The sequence below is a fragment of the Xenopus laevis genome, chromosome 7L, assembly GCF_017654675.1.
Source record: "Xenopus laevis strain J_2021 chromosome 7L, Xenopus_laevis_v10.1, whole genome shotgun sequence".
In the NCBI taxonomy this organism is placed as follows: Eukaryota; Metazoa; Chordata; class Amphibia; order Anura; family Pipidae; genus Xenopus; species Xenopus laevis.
Genome location: NC_054383.1, coordinates 47,641,175 through 47,664,699, shown reverse-complemented (window position 1 = coordinate 47,664,699; position 23,525 = coordinate 47,641,175). Strand labels below are relative to the sequence as shown.

The following is a 23,525-nucleotide window of genomic DNA, read 5'->3' as shown; positions in this document are numbered from 1 at the left end:
TACATGACCTCAACAGGTTTTAACGGAAGTATTTTCGAATTCAAGCTTTTTGCAGCTATGGGGCATAATAAATCTCGAGAATTTCAATTTTTTTTTATCCAGAAAAATTAGTATTTACTGAAACGACCCTCTTTTTTCAGGAAAAACACTGGGAAATACAAATGTAAGAAAAACAACACATTTGTTTTGATGTTTACCTTTGTGTCATCATTTAGTATTCTAAGCAGCTTTTCAATTGGCCTTCATTTTTTCTTTTTTTATAATATTAGGATTATTTGCCTTTTTCTTCTGACTCTTTTCAGCTTTCCAATGAGGGTCCGTGACCCCATCTAAAAAAAACAAATGCTCTGTAAGGCTACAAATTTATTGTTATCGCTTCTTTTTATTACTCATCTTTCTATTCAGGTCCAAATTGATTAATTCAACGATGAACAAAGTCTTATAAATTCCCCTGAGAATCTTTCTGTTTTTGGCTTGGTTCCAAATACAGTTTCCCTGCGTTGCCTGAAAATATATTTTTGAAGTTTTTTGTGCATTTACATATTTGTATTAGTATTTGCTTGGAGATTGCAGCAGCATCTCTTTGGGATTGTAGCTACCAATCTCACGTTCATGTGTATAAACTGTTAAACATTTGCTATTTAAGCAAATGTTAAGCATTTCCTATTTAGGAACACAATATTGCAGGATAATTTCTTTATTCTAAATAGCCATTTTAAAATACTCATTTATAATAAATGTTTTGTATAACATACAATGAATATGAGCCTAATCCACATACATATAACCCCTACCATTGTCTGGTATAGTTTGACTTTTTTTTCATTTGTATGTTATTTTTTTTGTGTTCTGTCAAACATTGAGCCTCATACACGTTTGTTCATCCTGTTCTGCAGAGCAATCTAACTAAAAATTGCACGCAACTCTATTTTTATAAGGCTTGCTGTTGCATCATGTTTTAATATGATGTAAAATCCAATCAATCAAACCATCGGCATGTGACTAGGTAGAGATGAAGTGCTATCTATTGATTGGATTTCTCCAGATTTGTTTTGATCATGGTTTTATTGTAAATGCTTTAGGAATGTGTGTGTACCTATATATTCATACTACAGAACAGATATGTCTTGCAAAGATATGATTGTAGTCTTCCTGACCTTTTCAAGGCCTCTCCCAAACACTATACTACAGGCATGGGATTCGTAATCCAGAAGGCTCCAAATTACAGAAAGTGCATCTCCCATTTTGCTGATACTAAATTTTGCAGAACCATAAATTCCATGCAGCATATATTGCAGAGAGGTTTGACTAGACTGAAGAACTGGGCAGGAAAATGGAGTTCAATGCTAATAAATGCAAGGTTATTCAGTTTGCCAGACATAATATAAATGGAAGTTATACACTAAATGGCAGTGTGTTGGGAGTTTCCTTAACTGAAAAGGATCTAGGGGATTTTGTAGATAGCAAGTTGTCTAATTCCAGTCAGTGTCATTCTGTGGCCACTAAAGCAAATAAAGTGCTATCTTGCATGAAACATGTCCCTGGTAAGGCCTCACCTGGCACATACAGTTCAGTTTTGGACTCCAGTCCTTAAGACGGATATAAATGAGCTGGAGAAAAGGTCTAAATAAATACACCAGTAAACCTCAGTTTGCTGCTCTTTTCCCCCCCCCCCCCCCTTCTCTGCTGTAATCTGAGCCCAGAGCTATACGTGAGCAGGGAGAGACTCAGGCAGGAAGTGATGTCACACCAAGCTAATATGGCAGCTGCAATCCTAAACAGAGAGCTTCTAGAGCTGTTTACTGGGCTGAGCTGGTAAAACATTCTACAGAATACATATAGCATTCTAGCTTGCACTATTGCAGCTAATCTATTGGTAATAAAATGCCTCTGTAGCTTTCTTTCTCCTTTTAATTATGAGGGTAGATTGTCAACCCCAACCTTGACAATCTACCCAATCTCTCCCTCCCTCAAAGACTCTTGCTAGGGGCACGATTACTCTTTATAAGTACAATAAAGGCCATTAAAGACTGCTGGTAGATTTTCCCATAAAATAGATTGTTGCACCATAGGCCACCCATTTAGACTAGAGGAAAATAACTTTTATTTGAAGCAACGTAGGAGACTCTTCACAGTGAGGTTGTGGAATGCCCTGCCTGATGTTTTAAGGGCTGATTCTGTACAGAAGGTCTTGAATGATTTCTTGGACAAGCATAATATCCATGGCTATAGTAATGCTAAAATCTACAATTAATATAGATATTGGTGTGTATATATAGTTTCAGTGTGTGTTTTGAGGGGTCTTGTGGGTATGTGTAAGTATATGTTGTGGGGTTCATTTCATTTTTTTTTTTTTAATTTGCCTTTTTCTTCTGACTTTCCAGCTTTCAAAAGGGGTCACTGACTCTGTAAGGCTACTAATGTATTGTTATTGCTACTTTTTATTACTCATTTTTCTATTCAAGCCTCTCCAAGTCATATTCCTGACTCTTATTCACATTAATGCTTGGTTACTAGGGTAATTTGGCAATTAGGAAATTGCAATTTAGAGAGCTGCTGAATAAAAAGCTAAATAACTCAAAACTACAAGTAGTAAAAAATGAAAAACAATTGCAAATGCAATTTTTTAAATCATTTTTAGGACTTAAAGAACAACATTATCAGGACTGATTGGCTGCTTTTTGTCTCTGTACCAACCTTCATATCTTAGGAGGCGAAGGGATACTATTTTACACTTGGGGGTGCTAATAGCTAGGCACTCCAAAGTGATTTCACTTAAGGTGGCCATACATGGAGAGATCCGCTCGTTTGGCGATGTCGCCAAACGAACGGATCTCCCTCCGATACGCCCACCTTGAGGTGGGCAATATCGGGCTGATCCGATTGTGGGCCCTAGGGCCCAACGATCGGATCCTAACGATGGCTAACGGGCGGTCGGATCGCGGGACCGCATCAACGAACAGATGCGGCTGCGATCCGACGGGATTTTTAGTCCCTTCCGATCGAGATCTGGCCGACTTTCGGCCAGATCTCGATCGGGGAAGCCTGTCGGGGGGGCCCCATACACGGGCCAATAAGCTGCCAACTCGGTCTGCTGGCAGCTTTTATCGGCCCGTGTATGGCCACCTTTACTTACCTTAAACCTCGGGCCAGTGCTCCTATCAGAAAACCACACCGGCCCGGGGTCTTTTCTAACGAGCACCACAGCGTGATCCTCTTCCTGCTTCTTTGAGTTTTCTCATGACTGTGCATGCACAGTAGAGCGTAAAGCCAAACTTAAACGAAAAAGCAGGCTATTTCGCTCTACTGCGCTTGCATCTGCCGTGGGAAATGTGAAAACTGTAAAAGCAGGAAGAGGATCACTCCATGGTGCTCGCTAGAAGAACCCCAGGCTGGTGCGGTTTTCTGCTGATAGGAGCACCGGCCCGGGATTTCAGGTAAGCAAAAATAATCACTTGGGTAAAACTTGGGTGTAAAATGGTATTTCTTCTCCTTTAAAGACCACTATGCCTTCACATTTTTCTTCTGCATTGTACAGGGTTATATCTGTGCTTAAAGGGAAGTGAATGGAGCAGATGCCTATATTATTAGAAAATAAGGGCACCACACCAAGGGGCAGATTTACATAGGGTCGAATATCGAGGGTCGATATTCGACTGCGAAATCTAAATACTTCGAATATCGAAGTCGAAGGATTTAGTGCAAATAGTTTGATGGAACAAAAATCCATCCATCAAACGATTTTTCTTCGACCTAAAAAACATTAGAAAGCCTATGGGGACCAAAGTTTTTTTTTTAAAGAGACAGTACTTTGACTATCGAATAGTCAAACGATTTTTAGTTCGAATCGTTCGATTCAAAGTCGTAGTCTAAGGTCGAAGTAGCCCATTTGATGGTCGAAGTAGCCAAAAAAAACATTCGAAATTCAAAGTTTTTTTTATTCTATTCCTTTACTCGAGCTAAGTAAATGGGCCCCCAAGTGTGTGTAAATTAATCCAAAAATTATAAGTTCATTCCAGTATAAGGGTGCCTGATACAAGCTCAAAAATGGAAATGTGGTGTGAGGTTCCCAAAAAATCAAAATAATAGTAAAAAATCATTTATTAGGACGTAGGAAAAAAAGTGGCCTAACGTGCTTATTGCGGCACTTACTGAGATTATTTTGTGATCAATTTTTTGTGATGATCTGTGTGCTCAATCAAAGATCACCTAAAGGATATAATGCAGCTCTAACTGTATCAGGAAGAAGTGTTTGAGTAAATGACACGTGCATGTGTGCCCTTGGATTGTGTGTGAGCACAATGAATCGTATGAGCCAGAGGTCTGGGGTACTATGGCACAAACTACTAGAAAAGTATATTTTTATGAAAATGGTTTGTATATAGATGAAGCAGTTTTTTACATATGGACTGTGGATTTTTTTTTTTTTTTTTTTTTTTCAATATACATTTATAGCGACATGTAATGTTCAGGGCTATAGTTTCCCTTTAAATGACAAAGACAAAGTCTAAACACAATGATGGGTCTATGGCAAGGCATACATGAATACTAATCTAGTGCTCTTATTTCGTTCAACTTTTAAGCCCTTTACTATATCAAAAATCCTTAGCTTCCATAAAAGCATTGGGTATAGAAAAAAAGAATTCCCACAACGCAGTGCTCTCTTTGCAAGGCCAAATGCATTTGCAATGCCTGGTTTTCCCAATAGGCGCACGCACAGACAATCTTTTTCGTGTGCACTCTTTCTCAAATGCAAGCAGGATCCCTCGCAGATATTTCCCCTGCTCTGTGCGCATGAACAGGTCGACCATGTTCATGATGTTCGCTCTTTGAACTGTGCATAGGAAAACTCAACATAAACCTAGCAATCTGAAGGGGTATCAAGTTATATATACTGAAATGTTTAAAATATGGGTTTCCTGATCCTATAATCAGGTTGCCTTTAACTTTTTCAGGCAGGAGATACATGAAACTCATTAGTGCAGTGGTACATGGGCTGTTTTGTTGCCAGTGGTAACACGGACAGGGCAATTTAGGAAAGTGGAAATGACAAGAATGTGTTCCCATCCCCAGGCTGCATTTAAACCTTTCTGGATAATGGTGACCATCCCTCAATATCCCATGACCTGTGCTGAAGATCAAGGCTACTAGGAAACAAAGCTCCATTTAACTGGGCAATAGCAAAATTTGGCACAAATTAAAGTGTACTGATGAATTGGGTACATTTGTGAGTGTTGAAGTATGGGCCAGCAATTCATTTATACAACTACTGTATTGATAAGTTTTGTATACATTTATTTTAGACATGCACCGAAATCGCTATTTGGGACTTGGCCAAATCCCTAAATTCTTTGTGAAAGATTCAGCCGAATACTGAACCCAATCCGAATTGTAATTTGAATATGCAAATTAGGAGAGGGATAGGAAAAAGTGGAAACATTTTCTTAACTTCCGTTTTTGTGAGGAGAAGTTACGTGCTTTCCCTTCTCTAATTTACATATGCTGGATTCATTCGGCCAGGCACAAGGGTTCGCCCGACTCCTTGATTTTGGTGCATCCCTAATTTATTTTGGATTTTTTTTGTACTTCCTGTTTAATAAAAATTTACTTTCTCTTCTTGTAGAGAATATGAAACAGGCTTCAAAATGACATCAAGATTTGGGAAAACTTACAGCCGCAGAGGTGGAAATAGCAACTCCAAGTTTGATGAAGTATTTTCTAATAAAAGAACCACTCTTAGTACAAAATGGGGAGAGACCACCTTTATGGCAAAGCTTGGGCAGAAGAGACCTAATCATAAGCAGGATGTTGCAGATACTCCTAAGAAGCCCAAGGTTGATGATGATCTCGCAGAAGATCCATTTGGATTTGACAGTGATGAGGATTCAATCCCAGTATCATCAAAAAATGTCCCACAGTCCAAGAACAGTGTCCAACAGCCTTTGGAGCATCTTGAAAGTGCAGACAACTTTACATCCAAAATAGAAGAAAATAATAAAGCTGAACAGCCAATCACTGCAGAAACGACAGTGTCATGCAAATTCATTTCTTTTGATGCATTGCATGGACTGAGAGAAAAGAATACAAATAAAATAGAGGATGGAAAAAGACAGCACAGTTCTCCTAAGAAAAAAAATGTTACAGGTAATTTTGTTTTTTTATGGTATGGTAGTAATGGTTTAATGGAATTCAGGTTTTAGAAGTGCAAATTTAAGTACACAAGAATAAGAGCCATTTCAATATAATATAATATTGCTTGTATTACACATTCTATATGTTAACTAAGAACCCTGACTTGGTTTTAGTTAATAGGTTTTCATAGAAACGTAATAATAGTCCTTAGCACTCTCTCGGTGAGCACAAGTTGATAGTCCTGTACCTAGGAAAGAAAACTAAGTTAAGAAATTTTCATATGAAAATGCACTGTTCACTACGTTGTATTTACACAATTTCTGTTAATCATTTTGGTGCAGTCCTTTCAAATAGTTACACCACTTAAACAATAAAAATATTAAGCAAGCTAAATACACCAAATCATGCATTCTGTATATATTATAACCATGTTACGTTTTAGGTATTAAGAAATTGGAATGTTACATCGCCTTTTATAGTTAGTTTACCATCAAATTAAGCAGCTCAGCATCTCTCCGGTTTGGCATTTCAGGAGCTATTTGCTTACTAGGGCCTCTTTACCCTACTAACCAGGCAGTAGTGTGAATGAGAGACTGGAAAATAAATTGGAGTGTGACTGAATAGAAAATTTATAAAAAGTAACAAAATTATAGCCTCACAGAGCAAACCTTTTTTGGCTATGACAATCACAATGAAATGGAGAATAGTGGAGGAAAGTTGTGAAGTTACTTTCACAATTTAATTGGCTGTCTGCACTATGAACTCTGGGTCCATATAGCCATCTTTCTCCTTCTTGCAAAAGCAGTGACATGAGCAGTGTCTCCCACAGTCTTACATAGGTAATAATGAATTTAGTGCTCTGATATTCTAAAGGCAATAACATATATTGAGATAGCTAGTGTTCTAATGCCCGCAAATTTAATTTAGCCTATTACAGAACCCCATTCACTTCTACACCAATTATCCATTATGTTGTGTCAACAAATTTTGCAGTGTTTTAGACATAACTGTCTGATTCACATCCGACTACAAAAACAATGGTCACTTTTATTAAAGGGATACTGTCAATGCATTGGTTAATGGTACTGCTCCAGCAGAATTTTGCACTGAAAGCCATTTCTGAAAAGAGCAAACAGATTTTTTTATGTTTCATTTTGAAATCTGACACGGGGCTAGACATATTGTCAGATTCCCAGCTGCCCCCAGTCATGTATCTTGTGCTCTGATAAGCTTCAGTCACTTTTTACTGCTGTACTACAAGTTGGGGTGATATCACCCTCCCCAGCAGCCTAACAACAGCACAATGGGAAGGTAACCAGATAGTAGCTCCCTAACACAAGATAACAGCAGCCTGGTAGATCTAAGAACAGCACTCAGTAGTAAAATCCAGGTCCCACTGCAACACATTCCGAGACACCGCAGCCTGCCAGAAAGCAGTTCCTCCTAAAGTGCTGGCTCTTTCTGAAAGCACGTGACCAGACAAAATGACCTGAGAGGGTGCCTACACACCAATATTACAAAAAAAACTTCTTAGGAATTAAATTTTATATGGTAGAGTGAATTATTTGCAGTGTAAACAGTGTAATTTAGAAATAAAAACGACATCATAAAAATCATGACCGTATCCCTTTAAGAGCCCATACGTCTTTCTGTTTGAATGTGGAGTATCGTGAAACCAGCGTACACTAGGGAAATCAATGCAAATATGAGGTGAACATATAAACTCTTTGCACACAGTTCCTTCACTGGAAATGAACCTAGGACTGTAGCCCTGCAAGGCAACAATGTGTGTCTGCGCTGCTGTTCTTCCACCATCACATGAAAGTGCTTGTGCAACAGTTTGCCAGGTAATTGTTGCTTGGAAATATGGTCTCCCAGATTTCCAAGTCACCTCTGTCAGACAAGCAGTTGCCGTTATTTTGTCCCTGTCTCCCATGCTGCAAAGTCACAGACACCAAAAAAAGTGTATGCCTTCACACAAAAAATTAATTGTACATGGGGCAATTCCGTGGATTTTGTCTATATAATATAATGTATATAATATAATCTATGTAATATTTTTCAGCAATAATAACCTGACCTGCAAGTACTGCCAAGGTTACAGGGTTGATTCACATAAGGGGTATAACAAATGATAGTTTTTTATAATGAAAGAATACTTAAAGGGGAACTATCGCATTTTATTATATAAGCTTTATCATACTGAAATAAGAAACATTGTAAATACAATCAATTAAATATTCGGCATAATTTCTGAAATAATCAAGTTTATCTTTATTATCCCTCTCTCAGCATCTGTTACTCCTTATTCTGTCTTCATGCAGCAGTTGGGTGGCAGATATATACAATAGATCTTATAGAGGGGTTTCCTTTCCTAGCAGATGAAATAGAGCTCACTCAAACTACTGATTTCAGTGCAAGCTAAATCTAACAAAATGCAATGCAGCTTTCAAATATGTCTTTTAGCTTGACATGTGGAATGGTTTTAAAGTTATTTATAAATGTAATTACAGTTGAAAGTCATTTAATCCATTGGCTTCTGCCACTGTATTTCATGAGTCAGAATTGGCAGTGCTGAAAATAGAAACAACCAGACAGACACTGCTTTCAAAAACAATTGCTTTTACAAATATCTGTGGGTTGTGTTTTTTATAGATATAGATATAGATAGATAGATAGATGGACCAATAAGCTGCCTGCTTGGGTCAGGATGGGCTTAGTCTTTAGCTTTTTAAGGCTTGCCTTTGGTCAGTTTAAAGGGGTTGTTCACCTTCCAAACCCTTTTTTCAGTTCAGTTGTTTTCAGATTGTTCCCCAGAAATAAAGACTTTTTTTAAATTACTTTGCATTATTTATTTTTACTGTTTTTCCAAAAACCTAAGTTTAAAGTTGAATGTTCCTGTCTCTGTTGTTTGAGTCTGGCAACTCGGTTTTAGAACAGTTTACAGGAAAGGCAACCCCTCTCTCAGATCGTTATTTCTGGTGATCTAACCGAAAACAACTTTTGTTTGAAAGTGAACCCCTTTAAGTCTTTCGGTAGTAAATGAAAATGATAGTTCACTGGAGTATAACTTTGATATGATATATAACCTGGCAATTACAGCTCCCTTTTTGTTAATTATGTTCTTATACACAGGTAACGTGCAACATTTTGCTGAAGACAGCAGTTACAGTTTTCCAAAGAGATCCAATAATGATAACAAGAAACCTGTTGTAGAAACATTGACAGACACTATGTGGGACTTGGGAAATGTATCTGGATCAAATTCACCTCCAAAATCAGAACAGATAAAAGACACCTCAACAGTTGTACTTTACGAGTGGGAAGAACTAAATCAAGAAAATACGGACATTTCTGAATTAGAAATGAATTTCGATGTAAATAGTGTTTCAGAAACTAAGGATGATGATAGCCCCAGCAATATGGAAAAAAATTATAATGAAGAGGAGCATATAAGTGAAGAGACAGCTCAAAGTGGTCTTAAGCTTAGTAATTGCAGGACATACTATCGGTCTAACAAGGCAAAGCAATCCCAAGGGTCATCCAATTTTGATAAGCTTTTTGATGGCCCAAGCCAGCCAGCAACAAAATCCAATTATGCATCAGAAAAAGAAAGGTCAATCCCTGTGGATAAAAGTTTTAGCACAGGGACTAGATCTACAGGGAGGACTAGAGACTATACAGTTCTTCACCCATCTTGTTTATCTGTTTGTAATGTTACCATACAAGATAGCATGGAGCGCGGAGTGGATGAGTTTACTACTACACCAACAACAGATCTGGGAGAAGCAGGGCGCCTCCGAAAGAAAGCAGATCTGGCAACAACAAAAGCAACAACTAGATTCCGTCCTGGAAATCCTAAATCAAAAAAAGATGCCAAATTGGAGTTTTTTGGCTTTGATGACCAAGATGAAGGCAGCTCTGAGGAAGGTGGCTCAAAATCTTTTGGGCAATCAAACTATAGAATCAAATATTTTGGCTTTGATGACTTAAGTGAAAGTGAAGAGGAAGATGATGATGGCTGGCATCACAAGGAAAGAAAAGTTAAAAATAAAACAAAAAGTGCAGTTGTCCCATCAGCATCTATTCTTCCAAGCTCAGGTGTCACTGAAAACCTAAAGGACAATCAGTCCATGAATAATTCAGGTAATAATCTCTATTGGAAGTAGGTGGATTTTTTTGTAAAATTTACAATTACCTAATATGAAACTCTAGTCAATTTCAAAAGGTCTTCAATAGACTTTTTTTTCCTTCTGAATAGCCCTTTGTGTACGGGAATACCTACACATATCCATATAATTTTGTCTTCCCTCTGTACAGTTATAGGATCCGTTATCCAGAAAGCTCAGAATTACAGAAAGGCCATCTCCTATAGACTCCATTTTATCCATATAATCCAAATTTTAAAAAAACTTTTTCTCTGTAGTAATAAAACAGTACCTTGTATATGATCCAAACTAAGATATAATTAATCCTTATTGGAAGCAAAACCAGCCTATTTGGTGTATTTAATGTGTACATGATTTTCTAGTAGACTTAAGGTATGAAGATCCAAATTCTGGAAAGATCAGTTATCCGGAAAGCCCCATGTCCCGAACATTCTGGATAACCGGTCCCATATCTGTATAGGCTTTGAGAAAACCTGTCTTGTTTTTTTTTTTTGTAAATAACTCCAGTTGACTGCATTACACAACCCATTCAGAGCCATTTTCTCATAGGCTTTATATAATATTCATGGCTTAGACTAAATCAAAACAAAGCAAAAATAGTTTTAAATTAAATTATCATATTTTCAAAAAAAACAAAAAAACAAATATTCTGATGGTCAAAGTGCACATTATCAATAAATGAATATGGGGAAAGTTTGATCCTTTCAGTTAGGTTAATTTCTATTTACATTATTTAATTTTGGTGGCAGCTGCTTATTGCTTCCGGTGTCAAGGCAGTTACAGTATTTCGCAGGAGACGGCTCACAGCTGTGTAAAGAGCATGGTTTGTTGGGTGAGCAGTTATAGTTTATAGAGCATTTTTATATATTATATTTTACCTAATCCCACCCCAATTACATTGTAGATTTGAATGTCTAAGCGCATATTTTGAAATGTTCTGTAAAATATTTTTATGGCAATGTTTATAATGAATTATAGCCCCAAAGGTTAACTTAGTCCTGTCAACCACAGCAATAAACCAGATGTTTATTTTTAAACAGCTAACCAGTAAGCTCTGCGTTGTTACTGTTAGTAACTACACCAGTAGCAGCCTGCTCATACTTCCATTCAAATGACTATATCTTATGAAATCTTTGTCAGGCAGTGTTCTCCTTAGTTCTCTCCTTTGCCTGGTTTTACTTTATTTATCTTTATTTATCACTGAAACTGCTGTAATTATTAAAGGGGACCAGTAACCAAAATAAATTGTTCCAAATTCCAATTTATGATGTTAGTCAAGCAATATTAACTTTAATTACACTGTATAAATTATTTGAATCTTGTGTCCATCCATCTGGGAACTCATAATTATAGCAAGCAGGCAGGAGAAATTTTGTGGACTCTTGTTATTAAGGCAAGCCTTGCATCATCTCAGAATCTTGTTTGTGCACCAGAATGGGGGACCTGATGTCCATCCTCATGCACTGGCTACACCATTAAATGGTTAAGAGAACTTTGGGAATGTGGCGAATGCAGTGACATCTAGAAAGTGCTGAATGGAATGTGAAAGTAATTGCTTGCCCTGCCTCTATGCCTAAGGCATAGAGGAGGGGCAGCCAATATTTAATTGACAGCGGAGATTTTTAAACGAGTTTACAATAGCTATGAACGCTTTAATATAAAAAAAGAATTTGGATTTCATGTTTAATAAGAAAAGGACTTTTATTATACAGCTTTTTATGTCTGGGTGACAGGTCCACTTTAAGCAGTTGTTGATGAAAGGCAAGATCCACTAAGTGGCCTTTTTAATGACTAGTGGCAGAAGTCACATAATTCTAAACCAGGCAGTTACATGCTGCTCGCCTCCCTTTCTGAAGAACTGTGTTTGGCTCGACAAGCAAGGCTTTCTCATGGGGCCAGGTCAGATGCCTTTAGCTGAAAAATGAATTGGAGAATTGTCATGATTGCCTTGACACTTCATTTAATTCTGTTCATCATTGGGTAATTAGTCTAACATAATAACAGGCAGTTTGCCATTGTTTGGTAAGCAACAGCAGAATTTACTTGACCAAAACAACTGGCAAGTAATTAAAATTACTTGCCCAAAAAATGGCTTACTTTGCCTGCTGTTGTGTTACCCCCTAAAATATCTACTTAGTGCATAAATATGTATGCTGTGGTGCATTAAATATAGTTAAAGGGATACCGTCATGGGAAAACATTTTTTTTCAAAACACATCAGTTAATAGTGCTGCTCCAGCAGATTTCTGCACTGAAATCCATTTTTAAAAATTCAATTTAATATTTTTTTATATTCAATTTTGAAAGCTGACATGGGGCTAGACATATTGTCAGTTTCCCAGCTGCACCCAGTCATGTGACTTGTGCTCTGATAAACTTCAGTCACTCTTTACTGCTGTACTGCAAGTTGAAGTGATATCACCCCCTCCCTTTTCCCCCCCAGCTGCCAAACAAAAGAACAATTGGAAGGTAACCAGATAACAGCTCCCTAACACAAGATAACAGCTGCCCGGTAGATCTAAGAACAACACTCAATAGTAAAAACCCATGTCCCACTGAGACACATTCAGTTACATTGAGAAGGAAAAACAGCAGCCTGCCAGAAAGCATTTTTCTCCTAAAGTGCAGGCACAAGTCACGTGACCAGGGGCAGCTGGGAAATTGACAAAATGTCTAGCCCCATGTCAGATTTCAAAACTGAATATAAAAAAATCTGTTTGCTCTTTTGAGAAATGGATTTCAGTGCAGAATTCTGCTGGAGTAGCACTATTAACTGATGCGTTTTGAAAAAAACATGTTTTCCGATGACAGGATCCCTTGAAAGTTGGAGTGATATCACCCCCTCCATTTCCCCCAGCAGCCTAACAAAATAACAATGGAAAGGTAACCAAATAGCAGCTCCCTAACACAAGATAACAGCTCCCTGGTAGATCTAAGAATAACATTCAATAGTAAAAGCCAAGTCCTGCTGAAACTGATTCAGTTATATTAAGTAGGAGAAATAACAGCCTGCCAGAAAGTAGTTCCATCATAAAGTCACATGATTGGGGCTGCTGGGAAACTGACAAGTTCACACCACCAAAATAGAATAGAGCAAAATATCCTCCAACTATTCTGAACACGTCTTAAAATGTGGTGCAGCACTCTGATTATCTATAATTTGGGTCACCACACCTTAAGTCTAATAAAAAACAAGTTAACATTAAATAAACTAATAGAATTGTTTTGCTATCAGTATGGATTAATTCTATAAATAGGGCTTATGGTGATCATACTTTTTGTCTAGTGTTTTAATTGAGAAACGTGTATGGCTATTGCTATGTTTTTGCTCAAAATGGGGCACTGAAAATGACAATCAGCAGTGTACTGAGAAGCCCTCTTTATAAACAAACCAATCTCCAGTATACTGCAGCTGTTTGTTATACAGAGGCATTTCTTTGGACTGCTGATTTGTTTAGACGCCAAAGGACAAGAAGTAGAATTTCAGAATCTGCTCTCTTTCATGCAAGATAAGCCCTAGTCACTAAATTTAGTTTTAAAAAGGGGGCTGCACTGGAACAGATTGGTGGTGCTAATAGTGTTTTTAGGCAATTGTTCTGTTAAGTAGCACAATGCACAACTTTTAGGGTAGGGGCACACTGGCCAGATGATCCACTTGAGAAGACTTGGGCCTGAAAAATATAAAAACGTGTATTTTTGGGGCAAAATTCAGTCAGCGTAACTGCGCACAGGTTGTCTGCCTGTCTGTGGAGCTACACAAAGCTGCAGGTGGAAATGGATAAGCTTTTCTCAGCCTGCGTAAAAAACACAGGCTGAGAAAAGTGTGTGCCCCTTCCCTTAAACTGACCCTATCTATTTATCTGGTGGATGATATGAATATTATGTTTTTATGATGTCCTTTTAGTACTTTTTCCTAGCTCCTTTTAGTGTGTCCTTTATCCAGCTTACAGTTTGTGTTTCCTAAACCCATTATTTGTAGGTGCTTTAACATGTATTTGTAAAGCACCAACATACTGTATTTTACATGGCGTACAATACAAAAGTTGCCACTAAACATATAAGTAATGATTGATGCAGTAGTATGAGGCCTCTGATCAATAGGCTCATTGAAGAGGTAACGAGTGAGGCGTTTGGAATTGGTTTTGTAGAATTTCAGAAATGTGTGGGGTGGGGCAGAGTTGTGAACTGCTTTTCAGGGGCAGTAATTTGAATTTTAATCTGAAATACAGAAAAACATAGGGATCGGCACAGTGTCATGGCAGGGCAAGAACAGTTGGAAAGATGTATGAGCCTGGTACCTGCAAATATTACTGAATGGAGTGGTGACAGTCTCTGTAGATTAAAGCAGTTTAGATGAGCATTGCATAAGTCATACATGATGAGAGACAGATAATATACAACCATGAAATAAAATTTAAATTAGCACTTAATTAGAATATCTTTTCAGGGCATCTGTATCTGTTACAAATTAATGATTTTGAATTCTGTTGTTGACATGTAGAGTTTTCAGAAGATCAGCATGCTGTGCCTGAAGTCTTTAAAAAGCCTGCAAGTAAACAAGCTGAGAAAAGCAAAGATGGCGCACGAAAGATTTTCAGTGGACCTAAAAGGGTATTTTTTTTTCTTTTTTCCAGTTAAACTTGTAGGTAACATTAAAATACTTTTATCGAAATAAAAAGAATATAATTGAACGTGGAAACAAGTTTAAACAGTCGTTTTAAGGAAAATATTTTGTCCATTACTTTCATATGACTGGATAGTTACTTAACTGAATGTTGAATATCATCATATAGCTAATAATGTTCATATTCATATATAAAGTACTACAAGGCTTAATATTTATTCTTTATGTATTGCAGGCATGTTAACACTGCTTTTAAAAATTGTTCATATTAATTTATTCAAACAGCACACACTAAGGTCAAATTCATGTAGAGTTCATCTTTTTGTAGTACCAGAGTACACCCACACAGTTTCAGAGATAATGTACCATTTACAGATAGTGCCCAGGTCAGAATTCAGCTAAGGATAGCAGAGCTATTAACCAACGTTGAACCTTTTCTCCCTATCCAAAGTTCATTACTGTATTCAATGGGTGGTTCAACGTAAGTTAACTTTTAGGGTTAGTTCACACGAGGAGATTCGGGGAGATTTTGTCACCTGGCAACTAATCGCCTCATCTGGGCGACAATCTCCCCGAACTGCCTCCGCGTGTCTTCCCATCCGCTATAATGAAAAGTCGCCTGTGCTAATGCACAGTCTTGCAATCTGGAGAGCTGCTGAATATAAAGCTAAATAACTGAAAAACCACAAATAATAAAGAATAAAAACCAATTGCAAATTATCTCAGAATAGTAATCTTTACATCATACTAACTGTTAATTTAAAAGTGAACAACCCCACAGTCTAAACATTGTATTTCACATTAGTCATAATGCAATACCATAACTTTTTAATGGACGAAGACTACCTTTCACCTGTTAGCCCTTTCAGGTATCTATATTGTATGTATTTGTATAACTTAAAATAGTATAACATGCATTGCACAGGGATGGTCTGGACGAGCCACTAACTGGTCATTGCTGATCGAATTCTTCTATAAATATCCCTTAAAACAGTTGCTATTGTTAAAGGAAAACTATATCCCCAAAATGAATACTTAAGTAACAGATAGTTTATATCAAATTGAATGACATATTAAAGAATCTTACCAAACTGGAATATATATTTACATAAATATTGCCCTTCTCTTGCCTTGAACCACCATTTCGTGACTCTATCTATGCTGCCTCAGAGATCACCTGACCAGAAATACTACAACACTAACTGTAACAGGAAGAAGTGAGGAAGCAAAAGGCAGAACTCTGTCTGTTAATTGGCTCATGTGACCTTACATGTGGTTTGTATGTGTGCACAGTGAATCGTACGATCTCAGGGGGCGGCCCTTATTTTTTAAAATGGCAATTTTCTATTTATGATTACCCAATGGCACATACTACTAGAAAAGTATATTATTATGATAATGGTTCATTTACATGAAGCTGGGTTTTACACATGAGCTGTTTTACTCAGTATCTTTTAATAGAGACCTACATTGTTTGGGGGGTATAGTTTTCCTTTAACACTAATTTATAAAGCAAATATGTTCCGCAGCACTTTAGAATACATGGCATTGGAACATACAGAAGACGTACAAATAGTGACCAATAAAAGTGGTAAAGATATATATTTACCTTTTTTCCCCAGTCTCCAACAAAAGCTGTGTATAATGCAAGACACTGGAATCAGCCAGAGTCAGAGGAGCTTCCAGCTGTTCCAGCTTTTAAATCTCAGACTGCACCAGTAAGTCCGCTTATGTTACTTGTGTTTGTTGCATTTGTATCATGCCTGTTGCACAGCTGCTGTGATTCAGTAGCCTCATTAATTTTATATTATTGTGGGACCTTGTGCTTAAAAATACTGGGAAAATGTTTTTAGCCAAATCCTTTTAATGGTTGTATCCGTATAATGTACTTCAGATGAGGACAATGTATGTCCTACATTTATTTTCAGTTTTTGCTTAAATATAAGTGAACTCCCAAAAAGATGAAAAAAATCATGAATCCTGTCTGGGCAGGGAGGCCCTGTCTAATTGTAAGCTTTGTGGATAATGCTTAATTTAATATCACTAAATCATTTCCCCAGTTTGTGAGTATGAGTAATGCAAGCGTTAAAGATCTTCTATGTCTGATTAAGACAAGGGTTATTCCATTTTTAGGAGACTGTCGATTTAAACCTGTTAATAATCAAAAATGTGTTATAGTTAGGGATGCACCGAATCCAGGCTATATTTCGGGATTCGGCCGAATCCTTCTGCCCGGCCAAACGGAATCCAAATCCTAATTTGCATATGCAAATTAGGGACGGGGAGCGAAATTGCGTGACTTTGTCTTAAAACAAGGAAGTAAAAAAGGGTTTCCCATTCCCACCCCTAATGTGCGTATGCAAATTAGGATTCGGTTCGGTATTCGGCCAAATCTTTTGCAAAGGATTCGGGGGTTCGGCTGAATCCAAAATAGTGGATTCAGTGCATCCCTAGTTATAGTAGTAGGGATGCACCGAATCCAGGGTTCGGGATTCGGCCGAATCTTTCTGCCTGGTCGAACCGAATCCTAATTTGCGTATGTAAATTAGGGGAGGGAAATCATGTGACTTTTTGTCACAAAACAAGGAAGTAAAAAATGTTTTCCCCTTCCCACCCCTAATTTGCATATGCAAATTAGGGTTTGGATTTGGTTCGGTATTCGGCCGAATCTTTCGCAAATGATTCGGGCGTTCGGCCGAATCCAAAAAATTTATTCGGTGCATCCCTATATAGTAGTGACTATATCATTGTCAGTAAATGATGTGCTATATTTGGTTTTTTTTTTGGTTTTTTTTTTTATGCAAGAGCATAACCTCTGAAAATATATGAATAATCTCCTAAATGGTTTGTGCTTGTGCGTGCACATAATTTTTATGTGAGCGCACACAAGTGAAGGCAGAGCGCACATAAAACAAGCAATGCGGGGAAAGAATTTTCTAAAAAATTTGTGTATATTTTTATTAGTCTTTTGTCCATCTTTTGGGAGCTTTTTTCATAGATACAAAGTTCTTTCTTAACATCTAGAAAAAGTCTCACAAGACTAATGCTGTGCTCAGTGCTTTAAGGAACACAGCCATTTTTACTTGTGTTTTTCTTACTAGCTGGAGATTTACTAAATGTAAACTAATTAATGGTTGATCATTAGTGTTACTCTAGTTGACCAATCAAAGCAAATTGTATAATTACTTGCTAGGGATTATTATTCCAGAGTATAATTATTTCAGGTTGCTCATAGCCTGTACAGAGAGATACCATAAAACTATGGCAGCATGGTTATCCTCCTGTACCGAGCACAATTTTGCAGGGACAGCCTCCTAAGTATGCTTCTAGCCTGTACAGATAGATACCTAGAAATAAAGAAGAGAAATTTCTGGTTCCCATCTTAAATATAAGATCTCACCAGTTTGAAAATGGGGTCTGGGTGCAGGTATTGAACCATGGAAAGAACAGCAGGCACTCAAAGGTCCCATTACAGGCAAAGAAAAGGAACTGCGTTTCGTGTTCATGGGCACTTAATTATAGGCTATGATTAAGTGCCTACCACATAGCCTATGATTAAGTGCCTGTGAGCACGAAACGCATACGGCTGTGTGTTTGTTCACTCCTTGCCTAAAATAAAAATTGCAGTTGCTTTACTTTTCCTGTCGTGGGATCTGAGAGTGCGTGCTCTTCTTTCTATGGTTCTGTACAGAGAGATACAGTGAAACTATGACAGCATAGGTATTCCCCTGTACTAAGCACAATTCAGCAGGAACAACCCTGAGGTTGCTCATAGCCTTTAAAGGAAATACTATAAAACTAGGTATTTACTGTACAGCAGTTTCAGATTAGTTCTCCTTAAAAGAAAGCAATCTACAGTGTCCTCATACTGGGAAGATTGTGTCTATGCTGTGTCTGCAAATAATAGTGTGTGATTTTTTTTTTTACATTTTTTTTAATGGATACACGTATCTGTGATACTGCACACACATTTGTACACGGTTCCTTAAAAGTTGCACAAAGTAATATTTTTGCGCACACAGACTAAAATAAATTAGAGGGAACATTAGTCAACTGTAATGGTCAAGGAAAGAAGAATTCACATGGGGTTGGCAATTTTTTAGGCACTCTGGTGAAAATTCCCAGAGATGTCACTATTTTTGCTTTTTAAATAGTTCAAAAGTTTAAAGATCATTTATTAGATAATTTATTAGGACAAGAAGAGAACAGCATTTTGTGCCTAAGGGGCACTTACTAATAGCCTATGAGCATTTTTTTTATTTTTGATTATAATTATCACACAGCACAAAGTTTTTTCTGGTCATTACCACAAACCTATAGATTGGGAGCATGTAGTCTGGGAGTGAGAACATCTATTTTTCACTGATTCACCATTAAGGCTATTTATTTTTGAGCATTTGCTAATTTATATTGCTATTTTCTCAGAGCAGAGATTTCACACACACACTGTCCATTTTGTTACACTGTACATGTTCACTAAGATTATTCCCCAGGACAGCTATTGTGCAAAAGCACTGCCTTCATTTTAACTTTACATCCGAAGAGTTTTTCACTAGACTTGGCCATACACGATAAGATCCGTTCATTTGGCAAGGTCGCCAAACGAGCGGATCTTAACCCAGTGGCCACCAAAAGCAGGGCGATCTCAGGTTAATCTGATCGTTCGGTCCTAGGACCAAATGATCAGATTACAACGAAGGAAATAGAAAAAAAATCAAACCTGCCTGATCGATATCTGCCCGAATTTTGGACTAATATCAATCAGGGAGGCCCGTCGGAACGCCTCCTGGCCAACTTTAGACTTAATAAAAACAGTGGACTAATTTTCTGGTTTCATGTTTTTGCATGCACAGGTCTGAGTCTTTTCCTGCTTGCCAGACAGCAAGTGATGCTGCAAATTGGCTATATTCTGCAATTTACACCGACCTTTATATTTTTAGGCAAAGCCATCAGATGCACCATGCACAAAAGATGACGGGGTGTTTAAGGCTCCAGCACCTCCTCCTAAAGTGATAAAAACTGTTACAATTCCGACACGACCTTATCAGGATATTGTGACAGCACTAAAATGCAGGAAGGAGCACAAAGAAGTGAGTGCTTGTATCTTTTTTTGTTTTTCCTCCTGTTATGGTTCAAAATTAATATTTTAGAGTCTAGCTTTAAATGTAAACAAGCAAGAAAACAGATAATAATCATAAGAGATATGAGCCCAAGGAGTGTCCACAAGCAACTAAGTTCAAAATATCTTAACCTGAAAAAGGGACTTAACCTCCAAGACGTTATCCCTGAATAGCAAAATGTCATAATTAATACAAGCAATATTTCTAAAAAGGCAATATTTATTCACAACCATGCCCCAAGTATCAATTAAAAACAAGTTTAAAAACAAAGGTGCTACGCATGGGAGGAGGGATCCCTCTCCTTGGATTACTAAACCACACAACCGATTTAAATAAATCAGGTGGGAGGAGCGTATACTGTACAGTGTGAAAACTTGTGCAAGTTATTGAGTAATATTTATACTGCTGTGAGATACAAGACAAATCTGTCTATAAGGAGTATGACATGTCGACATTCAACTTATTATTCATGCATCTATGCCACAGCACATATTGTATCCGTCATTAGTTGCCACACAGCTGGTTAAGCAGTATATTAAAGCAATGGGTGGTATAATGGGCAACAATTCAAATATATATAACGTTCTTGACAGTGCTTATGATCTAGATCCAGCATTTTTTCTGGTTGGCTCTTAAACGACTTGTGCCATAAAATTGTCACGCAACAAGTTTATAAACTTGTTCCCATTAACTGACCTGGCAGTACTGTTGCTCAAGTCAATATCTGGGTAATTAAAATCCCCCATTATGATTACTTTGGCCAAACTAGCAGCCTTTTTCTATTTGCATCAGTAGCTTAGCCACCTCCTCCTCACTTACATTAGGGGGTCTATAGCATAACCCTACAATTAATTTGCTGGACTCTTTACAATTTGTGAAGAACTCTACCCATAAGAATTCCGCCCCTTCTTTTCTAACATCACCTCCTCCTTTACATAAGCTTTTAAATCCTGCCTAACAAACAGACATACCCCTCCTCCTTTTCTGTTGCCCCTGTCCCTCCGAAACAAAGTATAGCCACTGATATTAACTGCCCAGACGTGCGACTCATTCAGCCATGTTTTCGACCACACCTATCACATCATATTTTCCCTCCAGCATCAGCACCTCCAGCTCTCTCATTTTACCAGTCAGTCTCCTTGCATTTGCAAACACACATTTAATACTGGTACCATAATGAACATATGACTTGTGGTCCTCCCTCCCCTTAAAAGTACCCTCAACCAAATGACCTCCCCCATTTTACCTTCCTTTGCCCACTACCTCATTAACTGGTCTTCCACAGTATCCTTTACTGAACCCCCCCCCCCTGCTTAGTTAAAATCTCCAACCCTCTAGCCATCTTCTCCCACATAACAGCTGCGTTATCATTAAGGTGCAGCCTATCCCTAGCAAAGAGCTTGTAGCAGATTGAGAAATTAGACCAGTTCTTCAAAACCCTCCTCCCTACACCAATCGCTAAGCCACGCATTAAGCTCCCGCTGTCTTCTTAACGATGCTTGTTGCACATGTAATATCTCTGAGAAAATTACCTTGGAAGTCCTCGCCCTAAACTTTGCACCTAGTTTTTTAAAATCGTTCTTGAGGACTTCACCAACTCCTCTAACTTTCTCATTGGTACCTGTGTGTACCAAGACTACCAGGTCTTCCCCAGCCCCTCCCAATAAACTGTCCACTTGTTCCACCACATGCCGAACCCTAGCACCAGGCTAGCTAAATCCTAAAATAGTTGGTTTGGTGCATCTCTGAATTAAACTGGTACTTTTTAAAAACTAGAGGCTTCCCCTGACTCTTACTATTCATTGTGCTCACATACAAGCTAGGTTACACAAGCTAATGAATGAAGACTAAAGCTGGTGATGCACATACACAATTTGTACGATGACGGTTAAGGGCCCTGACACACAAAGAGATTAATTGCCCTGAAGTGACTATAGTTGTCCTGCATGCTTTCACACCGCAGATAACATTATTGCTGGTGGGAAATCATTCAGAGGAAATTTGTTGTCTGTGCTAGAGGAGATTAATTGCAGGGCAACTAATCTCTGGCCAGTGCAAGTCCATTTATAAAAAAAATATTGTAGAGGCCCCCCCTCCGTATTTGTCTAATGTATATATGAACACCTACATGAAATTTATAGTTTGTGCATCTTCTTCTAAGGTGCTAATGATTTGGCCTGGTGTCTGTGTATGGTAACTCAAGTTTATGTATACTATATTTAATCTGCTGGTTCTTTAACTTTTTTTTCCTAGTTATATACGGTAGTTCAGCATGTAAAGCACTTCAATGATGTTGTAGAATTTGGAGAGAATCAAGAATTCACTGATGATATTGAATATCTTCTAAGTGGGCTTAAAAGCAGTCAGCCCATAAACACACGTTGCCTTAGGTAAGATATGTATGCCTTCCTATACAGTGCCAATAGATATATCTGTGCATGCATGCTTTTGGGTTTATACCTTGACCATATTCACTGTTGTTGTTCTCCTTGACTTTGAAGTTCCATATATTGCACCTCAAAACTTCACTTGTGCCAATTGTAGTTGTGTATCACCAAAAACGTGAGTTCAATATAACTGTGTCCACACAGTGTTTTCCAAAGCAAGGTGTGTAACCAGTGTATCCGAAAATGTTGAAACCTCCACAGTTATATATTTCATTTGCTGCTTTATTTTGCCCTCCTTTAGTTATGTAACTTTTGAGTATCTGTTCTGCAGTTCTCCCTGTTAGCTTTCAAGGGCTGACCGTTAAAACATATGGGGCAGTTAGAACTATAGCTCACTGAAGAGAGAAGGAATGCAATGGAGAGAGAGGACCAGAAAAAGCATCAACTTACATAGTGTATATAAAAACTGTATGTGTGCTATAGGAATTTGGATTTGCAGAGTGTTTATATAGGCCACTTTCAGATAGATCATTGTGGAACTGTGGCTCTTTGTTTTTTTATTATTTAAATTATACTGTTGGATTTTTTTTGTTCTCTTGCATCAGTTGAAGCAGATAACTAATTGCTGGCAAAATGACGAGTGGGGATATAAGATTAATATCATTGAACCAGATCATATTAAGTTATATTAAAGTCACATTTTTGTATTTGTGCAGCTGCATCAGTTGGCATTAGCAAAGTTTTGCCTGCAATATATTGCTATTTAGAGCACATGATAAAATACCGTTATATAGATTGATACAGTGCTATACTATCTATATATTGAGAGTGATCCTAAGGGGGTTATTTATTAAAGGTCGAGTTTTTTTTCCACTCAAAAAATGCTTGTTTTCTAGGCTATTTTTCAGTCAAAACTTGAATTTTCTAGATTTATTATCCCTGAAGGTGGAAATAGCTTGAATCTGAAAATACTCCAGCGAAAACCTGGCAAGGTCATGTAGAAGTCAATGGCAGAGTTCCCTTGAACAATTTGAAGATGTTTGTAGCCTTCATGATGTTTGGGTATTTTTTGGTGGGTTTCATTCGATAAACT

General features: G+C 37.7%; 1 protein-coding gene across 1 annotated transcript in view; it reads left to right on the top strand.

The window, feature by feature from the left end:
* The window catches only part of wapl.L (WAPL cohesin release factor L homeolog), a 54,985-nt gene that overhangs the window by 4,109 nt on the left and 27,351 nt on the right, over positions 1-23,525 (top strand). Inside the window, exons 2-7 of the mRNA XM_018225510.2 lie at positions 5,624-6,144; positions 9,268-10,278; positions 14,803-14,912; positions 16,548-16,643; positions 19,866-20,015; positions 22,299-22,435. Of these exons, the coding sequence (XP_018080999.1) occupies positions 5,646-6,144; positions 9,268-10,278; positions 14,803-14,912; positions 16,548-16,643; positions 19,866-20,015; positions 22,299-22,435 (2,003 nt within the window). The 5' untranslated portion in view covers positions 5,624-5,645. The remainder of the gene's footprint in view (positions 1-5,623; positions 6,145-9,267; positions 10,279-14,802; positions 14,913-16,547; positions 16,644-19,865; positions 20,016-22,298; positions 22,436-23,525) is intronic.